Source organism: Ursus maritimus, unplaced genomic scaffold, assembly GCF_017311325.1.
Source record: "Ursus maritimus isolate PB19 unplaced genomic scaffold, ASM1731132v1 scaffold_9, whole genome shotgun sequence".
Taxonomy (NCBI): Eukaryota; Metazoa; Chordata; class Mammalia; order Carnivora; family Ursidae; genus Ursus; species Ursus maritimus.
Window position 1 is genome coordinate 38,921,009 of NW_024427107.1, and position 18,391 is coordinate 38,939,399.

At 35.1% G+C, this 18,391-nt stretch overlaps 1 protein-coding gene across 12 annotated transcripts in view; it reads right to left on the reverse strand.

Moving 5' to 3' along the window:
• The window catches only part of TRIQK (triple QxxK/R motif containing), an 83,136-nt gene that overhangs the window by 43,673 nt on the left and 21,072 nt on the right, over window positions 1–18,391 (reverse strand). For 4 of the 12 annotated variants that reach the window (XM_040625951.1, XM_040625953.1, XM_040625952.1 and 1 more), the window contains one exon: window positions 17,828–17,950. The exons of 6 other annotated variants lie outside the window; for them this stretch is intronic. In XM_040625951.1, coding sequence (XP_040481885.1) covers window positions 17,828–17,845 — 18 coding nt within the window. In that variant the 5' untranslated portion in view covers window positions 17,846–17,950. Of the gene's footprint in view, window positions 1–17,811; window positions 17,951–18,391 lie in introns of all 12 variants that reach the window. 2 more of the 12 variants (XM_040625957.1, XM_040625955.1) reach the window with 1 other exon arrangement.

The window sequence follows — 18,391 nt, forward strand, 5'->3', positions numbered from 1 at the left end:
CAGACATCTAGAACCTCTAAAATGTTCTGACTTTTCTTTGTTCTTCAAAGCCTTGCAGTAATCATCATTCATTTCTATTGCTTTGATGGTTAGATAGCAAACTCCCAAGAAATCCAGGGAGACATTAGCACATAGAGCCGCAATTTCTAATAAGACAGCTATTTGCATACAAGATCAGCCACTATTTAAAATGTGTTGTGATAGATGCGGAAAGGGAATAACAGATTTATATTAGCATGTACAATACCAAGATTGTTTTCACAATTTAATTCCTTGGAGATTACATCTCATCACCTTCTTTTATAAAGAACACCGCATTCCCTGAGGAACTAACTTGCTCTGAGACCCAGCTAAACTAAAATATGGATTAATAAGATAATATTTATTATTTATGAATTTCGCTGTAGGAATGATTTCAGATTAAATCATCAGAGAAGTTTTTAACATTCTTGAAACTTGATAACACATACTTAAGGAAGAAAAAAATGCTAATTGTATTTAATGCCTAAATTGCATATTAAAATATTTCATAATTAATTTTTATTTAATTAAAACTTCACACTCTTCAGGACTTTTCAGATTAAAAGAGAGTGTTTTTGTTTTTAATATCCTTTCTTAACCTGAATTTTACACAGTAATTTGCCACACGTATTTTTAAGTACAATATGTGACCTTTAAAAACAAACAAAGGTAGTACAATATCCTATCACATTCCAACCAAGTTATTTTATTGCTCATTTATACCTTTTTTATGAACTCCAGAAAGAACAAGTAAAGAAATAAGAAACCTGAAGCCTTCACATATGTCTCTGCTTCCAGAAAAAGCATTCAATCCAGACTGTGACATTTAAATACAGATCAAAACACAGGTTATTAAAAATTCAACCCATGACCACAGAAAAAATAATCAGTTCAGTTTTTAAGGCTAAAAGACCCTTCCTTAAAAAAATTCTTACTTTAGAATGAAGTTATAAATAGGCAGAAAAGATGTTTGGTTATGGCTGGATCAGAATTGAGAACCAATTGTGAAAATAAAATCTTATGCCAGATGTTGGGATGAACAAAGTAATGGGTAAGTAAAGAAGGCACTTGTCCCTGATCTGATACATTCATTATTCCCAGACTGATGTTTTTAAAAATTCAAAGCCGATCATGTAAGCAACATATTTAAGTCATCCAAATAATGGCCCATTTCCTAAATAAAGCAAAAACTCTTTTACAGAACCATTAATAACACACGTTTGCCATGTGTTCCTTACTCATAGTTCCGATGCATTATCAAATTCAGCTCTTAGTTCCATGATTTTGACAAGCTCATTCACATTTTTATGAATTTTCTCGTGCTCTGCAATGTACTTTAAATGTCATTTTCATATTCCCCCACTTGTGGAATCTATATTTTGATATTTTAAGCAAGGGCACATGATTCAGATCTCCAGAGATAATTCTCCACACTTAAGGAAATGAAAAAAATAAGTCATTTGGGAGACTATCAAAAGTGTGACACAGTAGACAATGTATACTTTGACATAAATATAATATCGAGGTAAGTTATTACAAGCAGGAACAAATTCCTATTGTGTAAAACTGGAGAGCTAACCAGTGGTCTTCTTAATGTTTTCAGGGATCAAAGTGACCACCTCATCATTAATTTGTCAAATTAATTTCCTTTATAGCTGCAGAAAAAAAATATCAAAACTTGAATATGTGAAAAGGTGATTTCTAAAATCCTGATCACTAGCCAACACTGACATAAAAATTCATAAGAAAGAAAATTCATAAGCTGTGAAACCCCAAAAAGTCATATACCAGGAAAGGAACCTTAGTTGTTGGTCCTCATCCTTCAGCCATATGATGGAACTAATATGAATACAGTATTAACAAATAGTGCTGGAACAACTGTATATTCTTATGGGAAAACAAAGCCAAAATTAGACCACTATCTCACGCATGTCTGGCTCCCTGCTCAGTGGGGAGCCTGTCTCTCCCTCTCCTTCTGCCCCTCCCCCAGTTCCTGCTCACTCTCTCTCTCTCAAATAAATAAATAAATAAATAAATAAACAAATAAATAAAAATCAATTGAGGATAAATCACAAACCTAAACAAAAGAGCTAAAACAATAAAGCTACTAGGAAAAGAAGAGATTACCTTATAACCTTGGAGTAGGCAAATATTTCTTAGAACACAAACAGTATAGGTTATAAAGGGAAAAAAAAAGAGGATATACTGAACTTCATCAAAATTAGATTTTGCTCATAAAAAACAAGTGTGCACTGAATTCTACCCCTTCCTACCTACTTGAAAAGCCCAATCATTTTTTTTCCTGTCCTTTCACCCCCCCACTTTCTACTGGCTCCTTCTAGTTATTATGTAGACAGTTTGTAAATACCCACAATACTTGTATCTGAAAAAAGAACTTGCATCCAGAATGTATAAAGAACTACTACTACTACTAATACACAACATACATCCCAATAAAAAAAACAGGTGAAAGACTTGAACAGAAACTTCATCAAAGAAGATATACAGATGACAAATAAGCACATGAAAAAGCTCAACAGCATTAGTAGACAGCAAAATGGAAATTAAAATAAGAATTAAAATATTACTACACCCACTAGAATAGTTCAAATAAAGCTTTACTATACAAAATATTGGGAGGATGTGGAGCAACTGAAATTCTGGTACATTGTTGATGGGAGTGTAAAATCACAACCACTTTGGAAAACTGGCAATTTCTTACAAAATTAACTGCCAGAAATTCCATTCCCAGGTATGTACCTAAAAGAGATAAATACACACACCCACAAAAAAAGCTTTGTACAAGGATGTTCATAGTATCTTTATTCATAATAGCCAAAAATTGGAAATAGCCCTCATGTTGAACAGAAGAACTGATAAACTGTGGTTTATTCATCCAGTGTAATATTACTCAGCAAAAAATAAATAAATAAATAAATAAATAAATAAATAAATAAATAAATACTGATAATGGGCAACAATGGTGAAAAATCTCAAAAACAGTGTGCTGAGTGAAAGAAGCAATGCTCTTTTAGACCTAAATTGAGTGAGTGTTCACCAGTTTTACATGCCCTTGTAACATCATTTAACAATAGTGATCCCTGCCTCTTTCCTGAAACACTCATTAAAACGCTTACTTCCCATGGGCGAAGGAATATATAAGAGGTAAGAAAGCAGAGTGGAAAGCATAGACAAATCTATTACAAAATAAGTAAAGGGAAGGGGAGAGATAGGATATTACTCAGAGAGGGAGAAGTTAAGGAAGATTTTTTTGTTGTACTTTGTTTTGTTTTATTCTTGAGGGTTCGTTTGTTTTTGAATGCAGATGGAAACTGGAGTCAGTCTAAATAATGAGTAGAAGGGGCCAGCAGAAAGTGAGGGGGTGAAAAGACAGGAGAAAAAAAAAAAAAGATTGGGCTTATCAAGTAGGGAGGAAGGGATAGAATTCAGTGCACACTTGGAGTAATAATCACAGCAAACTACCTCTTTCATTTTAACAGTGAGGGGAAAAAACGATGGATAAGAGTAATGCAACTTTTGAGGTTTGGTAGTCCAGAGCAAAGAAAGTTCCACCTGGCAACTCCACGTTCACGATGAAGTAGGAGGCATGATTATCTTCGAAGAGTGAAATAGAAGGTAGAAACTTTGGAAATTTGAGTGCAGAGGCTGGAATTTATGCTGGGGAAAATTTATGCAGGGGGATAATAGAAAGGGCTGTCCAGGGGAAACAGGATTAATGAGAAACACTATGATACCAAATTAATTTGTTAACCATGAATCCATGGTGGCATTAAACTACATGATTGAAAATAGCATGTTTTTTTGGTTTTTGTTGTTGTTGTTTTTTTGTTTTTCTGAGTGCTCAGCTGCTCACTGCTGGCTTTGGGAAGGGATAGATAGCTGGATTAAGCAAAGTTCAGGTTTTCCCAGGGAGGCATGACAGAAAGGCAGCAGGGCAAAAAAGTTCAGGATACTCTATAAAGTGGATAAAGTGATGTGCCATGGCGTCTAAAACTAGAGAAGGAAGTGAAGACAGCAGAGGGTGTAGAGTTAAGCAGAAAGGAAACCAATTTTCGGACTTAAAAATTTGCATGAGGTCAAATAACCAAAGTTTGGGGAAGAAAAGAACTAGAATTTCTTTGACTAGAGAACTAAAGGTTATTAACAGAGAATATGGAGTGATTGATGTTATTACTGAGATGGAGCAGGTTATAATCCAGAGTGACTAAAGTAATAGGAAACCAGCAAGGCAGACAAGTTAAGGAAATGAGGGCTAGGATAGTGCAAACATCACACATGTGGAGAGTGAAGGCACCAGGATGGCTGAAGGATCTGGGCTAAGGAGGAAAGACTCGAAGTTAGGAAGACGGAGGAGTGACCACGCTTAACAGCACTAAGGAGGCTGAGGTTCCTAAGTCAAATGGAATCAACTACAAAGGAGCTGGGTTTCTTGTTTCATTTGTCTTCTTTGTTTTTTATATGCATGGAAAAGTAAACAAACTAGAAGCAGCAATAAGAAAATAAGAAGATAACAATCAGACTTTTGATCCACAGGTATGTGGAGAATTAAAGAAAGAAGAGTCTCCACTTAGAAGGCTTTAGGGAAATGGTGTCTATGAGAAAAATCAGGTTTCAATTAATGTCAAGAGGTAAAAGTGATAATCAATGAAGTGCTTGAGGATGGATAGGGTTCAAGAGGGATATAAAGAAAAATAGAAGGAAGAGAATGGCAAGAGATTGGTCCAGTAAAAGAATAAAAATAAACCATAGAATAACATGGGCATAAGTGTTAAATGTGGAGACAAATAGTTAAATGTGTCATCTTGGAGAGCAAATAAAGATAACAGGAATGCATAATATCTTTTTTTTTTAAAGATTTTATTTATTTATTCAACAGAGATAGAGACAGCCAGTGAGAGAGGGAACACAAGCAGGGGGAGTGGGAGAGGAAGAAGCAGGCTCATAGCAGAGGAGCCTGATGTGGGGCTCGATCCCATAACGCCGGGATCACGCCCTGAGCCGAACGCAGACGCCCAACCGCTGTGCCACCCAGGCGCCCCAGGAATGCATAATATCTTGAATTAGGTTATCTCAAAACTGCATTGAGTACTCAGGCTTCTTCAGGAGTCAGCTGTGGCCTAGGTAAAATGAGGAAATCCCAGTCCCTCTGTTAAGGGTCAGCTGGCTGGAACTGAACACCTCAGAAGACACACTCAGATCTCTAGAGTCTAGTTAGGTCCCAACTCACCAGGAGTGACTAGAGGCTCTAGGCCAGCGTTTGTCAAAGTGCTGCTCACCCAACACCATCAAGAGTTATGTGGGACGCTCATTAAAATGCAGATTCCCCCATCATAGTCCTACTGAATCAAAAGCTCGAGGACTCAGGTCCATGAATCTCCAGGGGCTTTTTTTGTGGTTTTTTGTTCGTTTTTGTTCTTGTTTTTTGGCCATTAATGTTTAAGAATCACTACTTTTCTTTTTAACCAGCTTATAGGTAATTCTGTGCACTAACATTTGAGAAGCGCTGCTGGAAGTCGATGGAGGGCCTCAGCAGGGACTGTGAGATCCTTCAGCCTCTTCGGTGGAGGCTGAATAAGGCAGTATGACAAAACTGGGGAAGCTTTTAAAAATCGGCTAAAACTTCAGACTTTTCCTAAATTCAACAGGAAACTATAAGAGGGTATTGTGCAATGGGGTAATCAAATCAGATACTTTTTAATATGTTTAGAAAGGCTAGAAGTTTAGAAGATAATTAACAAGCTTAAAGCAAATCTGGGTACTTTCCAAAGGAAATCTACTAAGAGAGTAACACAGCGAGTAGAAAGGAAGAGACACTTTGGTGTTTGACTTTTCAGAATTTGGGAAGAGCAGAAAGGGGGTATGAAGCAGAGGAAAAGCTGAAGATAACGGTGCTTTTAAACTTGAGTGGTGATTAAGACACGAAGTCCAGGCCTGAATATCAAAGATACCCAGTCAGTAAGGTTGGGGAAAGACCAACGAAGCTGAACTTTTAATAAGCACCAACTCCCTGCCAGGGTTTTCAGTCTCAGGTGGTACATGGACCAGACTTGACAAAACATTCGGTTAGAGAGATGGTATGCCATTAACAGAAATAGGTAATATAAGGAGGTAATAGGGAGAAATAGATAAGGGTAGGTGGAGAGGGTAGGGGAGTATTATAAATATACATTATAAAATGTTTATAATTATAATTGCTGTAAGAAAACAATGCTCTTGTTTTTCCTGAAACCCCATAGAATTGGTTTATCTACGTAAACTGTAGATAACTAATTCCCTGGTCTCCATCAAAAAATACCCACAAATATTTTACTTACTTTTATTTTAATGCCTTTTTAATGCACAGATTGTTGTGGCATCTGGACACATGACATACTTGAAAACAACACATTAAATTTATACTGCCCAGAATAGACAAAAATCCGCCTTGCGTGTACCATCAACAATGCTCATCACTGGGGGAAGGGGATGCTGCAGTAGCAGGGTCCCATGGAATTATTATTCTTTAAATTCCAAACTTTGCACTAATATCAAAGGAATAAACACTTCAAATCTGAGAAGCAGAGAATTTCTACCAAGTAAGTGACCATGTTCTGAAGTGGAAAAATCATCATTACCATTTACAGAGTTTAAATTCAGCAAAATGGGAAATGCACTGCAGTTAATTTCTTGTACTATATTTGCAAAAGGAGATAGGTTAAACTAGGATTGGCCCACGATATAACTTTTAATTGTCAATAAAAAGTCATTAGTGACATAAATTATACTGTCTTTCAAATAAAGGATTGTATTATGTCAACTGTACTGTCAAAAAGTTTCTAAGGTTACAATAATGTGGTAGCAAATACATAAAACAGCAGACGCTGTTTTTACTATTACAAAGTGCTGACAGAAGAAGAGACACATAGCCAACCATACTGAAAGAGCAAAGACATCTACAATTCTAGCATAAAACCGATAAGGCAAGCATGATGTACCACTGCGTGCTAAGAGCTTACTGAGTCAAGAGGAATGAGAAGAAGCAAGTGTATGTTTGGTTTCAATGATCCTGAGGTAGAGAAAAGGCATTTTCATGTCTACTTTGACAGCTAACTAATACACCTTCAGACTATTTTTTTCTGATGAGACAAAGAGTAATTGAAAATAGGATTATAGATCTAAAGGTCACAAGCCTTGATATTTCAATACTTATGATCCCTTTAAACTGGTTATTTTAAAAGAATTATATGAAACCCAAGATTGTTTCAATTATCATATAGATAATAAAAAGTTCTATTCTGTCCAGATGGTACCAAAAACTGGTGGCTAAAGGATGAGGGAAAACAATAAGCTCTAGATGCAAACATCTCAGATGGCATCTATTCTTATCTCTATAATTCCTAAGTAAACAGATATAGATCTATTTTATCATAATTTCTCAATATGAATTCCCTTTCCTTGGTTCTCAAGTAACATTAGAGAATTCTTATCATTCAGAGCTTTCAATAAGTTACCAGAGACAAAGATTTACGGACAAAAACTACGTTTTTTTCTATGTAGTCCAAGTTTAAACACATTTCAGTGGGAATGTCCAAATAATATATGTGTTCAGTGTAGATGAAATGTTCTGATACACTCTAAATCAAACAAAATCAGAATAACCAAGTTTGACTTACTTGAAGTTAACAGCTTTTATTTTTCTTAGTTTGCATGTATCTTACATTGAAGCAAACATGAACCAAGTTCCCCAAATATGGTCATTTTAGGACAATATATTAACAACTTTGGGAAGTCTACTGAAAAGCTTTTCTGAGTCTCTACATGTGCCTGTTGATCTCTTAAAGAGGACTTGAATATGTCATTTCCAATGTTACTTGACCAACTTCTCAAATTTTGCACATTATCATCTCATGAAGCCTCTATTTCATGTAATGTTTGGTGAAATAGAGGGATTATTGGAAAGCTGATTTAGAAGGATTATAAGGGAAGTGAATAAGCATCTTGTTGATGAATAAAAGATGTCAAGAACTGGCTAAAAGACATGCTTATTAGCTCCCAGCTTCATATAGGATAGGAATATTCTGCCAACAGAGACCTAGATTAGGGTGACCATATAATTTGCCATCCAAGCCAGAACATTTTGAGAGTGAAAGAGAACTCTGTGACACCAGGACAGCAAGTATAAACCAGGACTGCCCTGGGCCAACTCCTACTCCAATACACTCTTGCCCTAACTATAAAGTACACAAGTACGATTCACAACACACTGTACCTCAACTAGTTTTGTCTTTCATAAGGTGTTGCAGTAGAGGGAAGGAACGGCTCACTTCTGGAAAACTTACATTTCAGGAAACAAATGATTATTTTAGGCAATACTTGCTGCAGGCATGACGATACCACAATATCAGATTGTACTATGGGACAACCTGTCCTCATTTAAGAATCTCTCTGTGACATGTGGCACTACTGAGTACTTGGTCTTGAAACTAAGGTGTTGGTTTCCCAGCTAGCATTGCCTCAAGTCTCCCCTCTTCCATCTTGATTTCTTCTTGACCACCTTCATATGCACTCTTACTCTGCCTGTTAAACACTGGTGCTCCCGATAGTTCATCCATTCCACATAAGCTCTCCTTGGGTACCTCATTCCCTTGAATATATGTAACAAGGACCTATATCCCCAGCCCTGGCTTCTTCGATCATACATCTAGCATCATTCTGAGTATGACCAAACTGAATTTTCATCTGTCCCAATGACTGACTTGTTTTTCCGATGTTCTATCTCATTTATTTTCTAACTAAACTCAAGGAATGTCACAGAAGCAATGTTGTTTTCTTCTCGTTGCATGTTTTCTTCAACTGGTAGTGTTAACTTTGATCACTTTATTAAGGTGATACTCTGCCTGAGTTCCCCACTGTGAATTTAGTCTTTTCCTCTTTGTAATTAATAAGTATTTGGTTGGGGGTACTTTGAAATTATATAAATATCCTGTTCTTCCTCAAATTTGCAACTACTAGTTTAAGATTTATTGATATTTCATGCTGAATTAATCATATTCATACAGTTGTCAAATGATTTTTTTAAAAGATTTTATTTATTTATTTGACACAGAGAGAGACAGCCAGCGAGAGAGGGAACACAAGCAGGGGGAGTGGGAGAGGAAGAAGCAGGCTCCCAGTGGAGGAGCCTGATGTGGGGCTCGATCCCAGGACCCCGGGATCACGCCCAGAGCTGAAAGCAGACGCTTACGACTGAGCCACCCAGGCGCCCGTCAAATGATGATTTTCTAATTTCATCATTCCTTCTACACTTATTAGCTGGTATTCTATGGTATGAAAAGTGTTTTCTTCTCCCTATTTATTCATTTTTGTGTTTATAACAGTATACACTCATAAATTGCTGTTTTATTCAATGGGTTAAAATTCATTTATATCATTTGTTTATTTTGATGCTCAGATTGTCCTGGATTTAGCCAATGAAAGGTCCTTCAAGTGATTTATATCTTTTTGACATAATGCCATCATTTTTTAAACACTTGCTATTTTCTGACATAATAAAATATTCAAGGTTCATCTTATACTTTTCCTGATCCTTCCCTGGAATCTCCCATTTCTCCCATGAGCCCTCACCTTTCAGTGTGGAATAGTATTTAGACATCAAGATCTGGGGACAGGATATGTTCCCTGATAATGAGTGATACCATTTCCCTGATAATGTTCCCTGATATGTTCCCTGATAATGAGTGATACCGTTTCCAAGCTTGTCAATGCACAGAGCTAGGGAACATTATGTATTGATGTGAACTCAGTGCTTCCAATTTCCAATCGAATGCCACACAATTTATTGTAGTTTTGCCCTTTCCACATTTATATTTGTAACTTTCGTCTCCAACAGTGACAAACCTATCAACATTATTATCAATGAAATTTGTCATATTCATTTTTTTTGTATAATATTTGGTAATGTAAAGTTAATATCTAAGATTTTGTAACTTGTAGATCACCCAGGAAACAATGGACAAAAGCCCATTTGAACTAAATCTAACAAGTAACTAACCTATGTTAATGTAGACCAACTTGAGGGTAATAGTAATATCAAATATTAAATATCCCACAAATGTCAGTCACATTATTTTATGCCTTAACAGACATGTGCTCCACTCTACGGCAAGAAAAATGAGACTTCTCTTAAAACAACTAGGCCTATCCCTAAAGTTGGCCATGGGGTCTACTTCTCAGAAGCATATGTTTGCATACGGGAGGAGTAGCTAGTGGAGTAAAATCAAGGTTCTTTAAAGATAAGGGTTAATGGAATTCTAAACAGACAACTAAAAGTGTCATTTCAATGTATACATAAGTATTCATAAAAAAGAAATAGATTGAATATATCAAATTGCTAACATTCAAGACCTATAAAGATTTATATTATGCAATTACATGTATGTGTATTGATTCATCACTTAATCTAAAATTTGAAAATGATGGTTTTCACAATTTTTTCTTTTTTTCATTAAGCCTTTTAATTTCAGTATAGTTAACATACGGTGTTATATTATTTTAGGTGTATAATATAGTGATTCAACAATTCCATACAGTACTCAGTGCTCGTCATAAGTGTACTCTTTAATCCCCATCACCTATTTCACCCATGCCCCCAACCACTGCCCCTCTGGTAACCATCAGTTTGTGCTTTATAGAGTCTGATTTTTGGTTTCTCTCTCTCTTTTTTTCCTCTGCTCACTTGCTTTGTTTCTTAAAGTCTACATATGAGTGAACTCATATGGTATTTCTTTCCCTGACTGACTTATCTTGCTTAGCATTTTACTCTGCAGTTCCATTCATACTGTTGCAAACGGCAAGATTTCATTCCTTTTTATGACTGAATAATGTTCCATTGTATATATGTACCACTTCTTCTTTATCCATTCATCTATTGATGGACACTTGGGCTGCTTCCATAATTTGGCTATCGTAAATAATGCTGCTATAAAGATAGGGGTGCAAAACTCCTTTTAAGTTAGTGTTTTTGTAATTTTTTTGGTAAATATCCAATAGTACAATTACTGAATCATAGGGTAGTTCTATTTTTATTTTTTTGAGGAACTTCCATAACGTTTTCCACCGTGGCTACATGAGTTTTCATTCCCACCAACAGTGCAAGAGGGTTCCTATTTCTCCTCATCCTTGCCAATACTTGTTTTTTTATTTTAGCCACTCTGACAGGTGTGAGGTGATATCTCATTGTAGTTGTGATTGGCATTTCCATGATTATGAGTGATGTTAATCATCTTTTCATATGTCTGTTGGCCATCTGTGTGTCTTCTTTGGAGAAATGTCTGTTCATGTCTTACTTGTTTTTTGGGTGTTGAATTGTATAAGTTCTTTATATATTTTGGATAGTAACCCTTTATTGGGTATGTCATTGGCAAATTTCTTCTCCCATTCAGTAAGTTGACTTTTAGTTTGTGGCAATTATCATTTATGGCAATTATCACTTATGCTAATTATTAGTCATTTCAATGTGTATTACCTATTTCAAGTAATTAGGTTTTCAAATTCAACAAAAACATTCTGGAAAAAGTCACTTAAGTCCATCTGGAGAGAGCAAAAATATGATTTCACTTATATGTAGAATTTAAAAAAAAAAACAAATGAACCAAAAACCTAAAAAAAAAACCAGAAACCAACTCATAGATACAGAGAACAAACTGTTGCTTGCAGAGTAAAGGAGGTGGGGGTACAGACAAAATAGGTGAAGGAGATTAAGAAATACAAACTTCTAATTATAAAATAACTAAGTCATGGGAAGGAAAGTACAGCATAGGGAATATAGCCAGTAGCATTGTAATACCAGTATACGGTGACAGATAGTACCTACACTTATCATAGTGAGTACTGCATATTGTATAGAATTGCCAAATCACTATATTGTGCAAGTAAAACTAATATAACATTGTATGTCAACTATATTTCAAGAATAGAAATGTTTTTAAAACTTCAAAAAAACCCACCTAGATTTGTCTTTCTTTCTCTCTCCTTCTCTTTGACTAACCACTTTAGGAAAAGCTAACTAAAAAAGAAAATTCTAGTTTGGTACATGGAAATTTCTAAGAAACATTCAATGTTAATATACCAGACCAGAACATATAAAAATTTGGTTGAGCCCAGTATTTAAAAAAACAAAACAAAACAAAACAAAAAAACATTGGAAGACCTTGACAAAATCATGCTATTCCCCTTCTTAAATGATTGCTAAATTTCCTTCAAATTAAAAAAAAAAAAAACTAGTGTACATGATCATACGTATCAGGTTAAGGATAATTATTTTCATGCCTAGCAACAAATCGTAGAAACAAACAAATTGGATAGGCCCAGTAATAATACTACATACTTTTTAAACATATCTTTTAAAACCAATGAAAGATATGTTCACTGAGGTAAAGTTAATCTGAGTATATAAGGGGAAATAAACATCTCAAGGCAACCATCAGAATGCTCTTTATGGTTATTTTGTTTTTAATAGTTTCATAATTCTGTATGACTTACTAAAAAATAGCTTTATTAGTAAGTAAGTGTCAAAACTATAAAAATAACTAGTATACATCCAATTTCATAGAAGTTGCATTAAATGCATTCATTATATTGAAGTCTCATGTGATTATATCATTACCATTTTACTAATATAAGGATTTCTCAGACTGGTAGTTTTCAAACAGATTGTGTTATTAAAACTTATATTTATAAACAATGATGCAAATTGCTCATTTTTAAAACCACCAAACTATACTACCAGAGAAATACAATAAAAAGTATTGAGTTTAAGAACTGAGAAAATAATGTAGAAAAAGGTTAATGGGGAGAAGCACTGGGTTATTGGGGCGCCTGGGTGGCTCAGTCGTTAAGCGTCTGCCTTCGGCTCAGTGCGTGATCCCGGAGTTGTGGGATCGAGCCCCATGTCAGGCTCTTCCGCTGGGAGCCTGCTTCTTCCTTTCCTACTCCCCCTCCTTGTGTTCCCTCTCTCGCTGGCTGCCTCTCTCATCACCTACAAGCCCGTGAAGCATGGCAGGCCAGGCATTGGGGCCACCCACTCGTCCTGCTTCATCCCGCTCAAGTAGCCCATCTGCCCAATAAAGGCACAGACTTGCGTAAAAAAAAAAAAGCACTGGGTTATTAACTAATATACTTCTACTACGTAGAAACAAGCAAATAAAAATAGAGAAAAAAGTGCAAAAATACAAAAGTAAGCTTATTCTTTTTAAAGGATCTATTTATTTGAGAGAAGGAGATAGAGGTGGGAGGCAAAGGGAGAGAGAGTCTTAGCAAACTCCATACTGAGTGCCCAATGTGGGGCTCAATCTCATGACAGTGAGATCATGACCTGAGCCAAAACCAAGAGTTGGATGCTTAACCAACTGTGCCACCCAGATGGCTCTGAAAGCATATTAATATATTTCCATAACAATGGATCAATAGAGAAAAAAATACCCCAGACACGAACCAAAACGCAAATGAAAAAACCATAAATTCTACTTTGTACCAGGTTTTATTTCCCATTGCCTATTCCTTAATTCCTATTCTATCAAATATATAATGCTTTTTTTTTTTCAAGATGTATTCATTTATTCCAGAGAGAGACAGAAAGAGAGAGAGAGAGCAGGGGCAGAAGGAAAGAATCCCTGGGCAGACTCCCTGCTGAATGTGGAGCCACACCACGGAGCTCTATCCCGTGACCCATGAGATCACGACCTGAGCCAAAACCAAGAGTTCGAGGCTCAACTAACTGAGCTACCCAGATGCCCCTGTAATGCCTTTTATAAAGCATTTCATTTAAAAAGATGTCAAAGTATTGCTTGATAGCTGACCTAAAAGCATTCAGTTTCACAAAAAAGAAATAATTAAAGAAAAGCTATCAAGTGAAAATATGGAAGATATAGATTTATAATGGTTAAAAAGCAACAAAAGACTTTACATTCCAGCAATGCTATGGATTACTGAGATTAAAATATTTCAACTGCAAATTACCAAGAAATTATCAGGATTCTGCTTACATGAGTGTTCATTTTGTGAAAACTGAACATCTAACACTCTTGCGTTATGTTGTTTTATGTATTATTATGTATTTATAATTTATGTATTATACATCAATGAAAAGTTACAAAAAATACAGAATTCAGCTAACATAATACTTAGAAGAAAGAAATTAGACAAGAGACTGAAAAAAAAGAACTAAAAAGTAAGCACTAGGAAAAAAAGGAGTGAAGTCCCCCAAATTACAAGGAGTGATAAACTAAGAGCAATAAACAATGAAACAAAGATGCAAAAGAGATGAGATGATCAACATAGACAAAAGTTGATCTTCTGAAAAATAAGAACATGGAACAAACTCTTGTCATGATAGAACAAGAAAAAAGGTACAAAATTATTAGAAATACGTAAGGGAACATGGCTAAAAATTCAGCAACTATTACTATTATTTAACAAGAAGATATTGTAAAAAATCTTCTTGTCAATAATTTAAAAATTAAGATAAAAGATCATTTCTTAGAAAAAAGATTTACTAATACCACTTCAAGAAGGAGATAGCATAAAATTGAACAGAACAAAAGTCATTTAAAGAAATCAATCAGTGTTAAAAATCTACCCTTAAAAAGTAAAAGGCACACAAAACAAAACCAACAAGACTGGATCGTTTTAGAGGTAAATTCTATTAACCATTCAAGAGACAGATAATCCACTTAAACAAGCTATATCAGACCCATAAAATGATAAGCAATTTTGAAAAATACAAATAGGTACACCACTTTTCAACGCATTTCATGAAGCTAACAAACCCTTACAATGACACCAGGGACATTATAAGAATGAGAAATCATAGGCCAAACTCACAAAGAGAGAGATAAAAATCCTAAATATAATATTAGAAAATAAATACAATATGTATAATCATAATAACAAAATTTACCACAATAAAGCTGGGCTAATAACAAAAATGGAAGGATAGTTTAACACTAGATAATGCGCTAGTAATATTCTCCATGTTAACTGATTTAAGGTGAAAAATTTGGAAATCCTCAACAGATAGAGGAAAAAAAGTTATATTCAATATCCATTGATTCTTAAAGAGTGAAAGAAGAAAAGAAGGGAGGGAGGGAGGATAGAAAGGAGAAAAAGAGAAAGGAAGGAAATCGCAATAGAAAAGAACCTTCTTACTGTGTTGACAGGAAGCAAACAGAGAAAGAAAAGATTATCCTTAATAGTGAAAATCATGAACAAGACAAAGATAATCACTGTAATGAGAAATCCAGGTAATATAGTGAGACAAGAGGGAGACAGGACATAGGGATTGAAAGAAAAAAAAAAAGTTACTATTCACAAATAATATGACTGGGGATGGGCAGAGAAAAACTACAGGCAAATTATTAGAATCTGTACAAGATTCTTTATAAGAGCTCAGCAAAGTTACAATTTATAAAGTCTATATACAAAAATCATTATTACTATACAATAAAAAATTTTAAATATCTATAAATACTATGAATACCTATAAAATATATGCAAGACCTCTTAAAGAACTTTTTTAAGAGAATAGATTATTAAAATAAAATAATAGCAGTAATTAATGTGCATTTGGGAAGTGCTACAGCAATATTTAGTAAAATCTAAGATATGTATATACCAGAACCATCAAATTCACTGCTGGTTATATGAATTAGAGAAACAATCCTCTATGTGAACAAAACACAAACAAGGCTATTTAATAACACAAAAATTTTAAAAAATTGAAAAAAAGCCCAAAGTCCTATATGCACACCACAATTCATTCATCAATGAAATATAATGCAGTTAAAATGTGTGGGCAGTGAAGGGTACACCTGGGTGGCTCAGTCAGTTGAGCACCCCACTCTTGGTTTTGGCTCAGGTTGTGGGATCTATTCTGGCTGGGGCTCTGCATTCAACACAGTTTCTGCCTGGGATTCTTTCTCCCTACCTCTCCCTCCCCCTCTGCTCCTCCCCCCATTCACTCTCTCTTTCTCTCTAAAAAAAATGAATACATAATCTTTAAAAAAAATCTGTGGACAATGACACACCTGTTAATACATTTACATAATATTTTAAAACATTCAAGGGGTGCCTTGGTGGCTCAGTCAGTTAGACATCTGCTTTGGCTCAGGTCCTGGGATCAAGCCCCAGGCAGGGCACCCTGCTCAGTGGAGAGTCTACTCCCTCTCCCATGGCCCCTCCCCCTGCTTGTGCTCTCTCTCTCTAAGAAATAAATAAATAAAACATTCAAATCAATAGCTGATACTATTTAGGGAAAATACATAGTATATATAATATATATTTTCATGCTTCTTAATAATAAACATCAAAATATCAAATTTGTTGGTTATCTGGTAGAAACAAGGAAGACAGATACAACTGAGAGTGCTTGCACAGAGGTATTTAATTGGATCTGTAAATAGCATACAGTTGGGTCTTGCTTTTTTACCCAACCCGAAAATATTTGGTTTAAATGGAGTGTTAAGGGACACCTGGGTGGCATAGTTGGTTAAGCAACCGACTCTTGGTTTTGGCTCAGGTCACGATTACAGTGTCGTGAGATTGAGCCCTGCATCAAGCTGCACACTCAGCACAGAGTCTGCTTGAGTTTCTCTCTCCCTCTGCCTTTCCCCCCTCAAATAAATAAACAAATCTTTTTATAAATAAATAAATAAATAAATAAATAAATAAATAAATAAATAAAGAGTGTGAAGATCACTTTATTCAATGGAATTATGTTTGTGTTTATATCCACTATCATGTAATTTATTTTCTATTTGTTCCATCTATTCTCTTCTTTGTGCTTCTTTACCTGCTGCTTTGCATTTAATTGAACATATTTTAGTATTCTATTCTATCTTCCCTTTAATTTGTAGTTATTCCTCTTTGTTTTGCATTTTTGTGGTCACTCTAGAATTTATAATGTCCATATATTGCTTATCACAGTCTATTTTTCAAATAATCTGCTACTATATTACATATTACATAAAGCTTTACAACAGTAAATTTCCATTCCCTTTCCCCAATCCTTTGGGCCATTATTATGACACATGTTACATCTACATGTATAATAAATAAGCTGTAGCCAAGATATTTGCTTTAAACAATCAAGTATATTTTTTAAATTTTTAAAAATGAGAAAAATGTTTTTCATATTTACCAACATATTTACTATTTCCAGTTCTCTTTATTCATTGTATAGATTGATGTTTCATTTTCCTTTTTCTAAAGAACATCCTTTAACATTTCTTGCAGTGCAAGTTTTTGGCAACAAATTGTCTCAGCAGTTTTTTTATGATACAAAATTATTTGTTTTGTCTTTCATGTTTGAAGAATATTTTTGCTGGGTATAGAATTCTATTTTCTTTCAGTACCTGAAAGATGTCACTCGTTTGTCTTCTGGTTGGCAGAGTATTGAAGAACATTCTTCAAATTTATCTTTTTTCTTTATTTCATTTACATCTCCTCTTTGACTATTTTCTATTTCTTTTACCCCTGTTTTCAACAATTGAATTTTGATGTGCTTAGGGGTCTGTTTATGTTTTATCCTAGTCTGAGTTCTTTGGACAGTTCAACTAGCCTTATCAGAGAACCTGGATTCCACCCTACCCTGGTCTGGCTAAAAATGACAACAAAATAAATGACAATAAGAAAATATTTTTCTAATATTTCTAATGCAATTCTAATCTGAATTCAGCCATAATCGTGTGAAATTGAGACAACTGGCTTTTGTCTACACCAGTAAAGAATACTGACCTGGTTGAATACTCACATATGAAAAGCAACACATCCATAAGATCAATGCTTTTCAGTACAACTCTAAGACTCGGTTAACAAAGGTGTCCGAAGGAATGATATCTATTGATTCTCAGTTAATTATGATTGAAGTATTTCCCTGTCAATAAAAAAAAATCCAAATTTTGAAGAGACTCTAAGAACCAAGGCGATTATATTACCTAAAAATTGAACTTTACAAACACTCAATGAGTTCAAACTGTGGCCTAGATACCATCAAAGGCACATTTATACATGATAAAGAATCTTTAAAGAAGTTATCCAGATGCAAATGCTATAAATCATCCTATGTGAGACCCAATTGATGCACTTCCCCAGATTCACTGCCTACTATAGCCTCAGTCCTTGCCCAGTGGTAAACACCAGCCATTACCTTCAATTCATCTTCTAATACCTCTGTCTGTCTTGGGTTCTCTGGGTGTGAAGGTAAAAGCACAGATTCCACTAACACCTCCACAGTCACAGGAATACCTACTCCTACCCCCACAGGAAGCGTGGCTCCTCCCCCACTTCCAAGATTCTAATGAAGCCCCAGAGCACA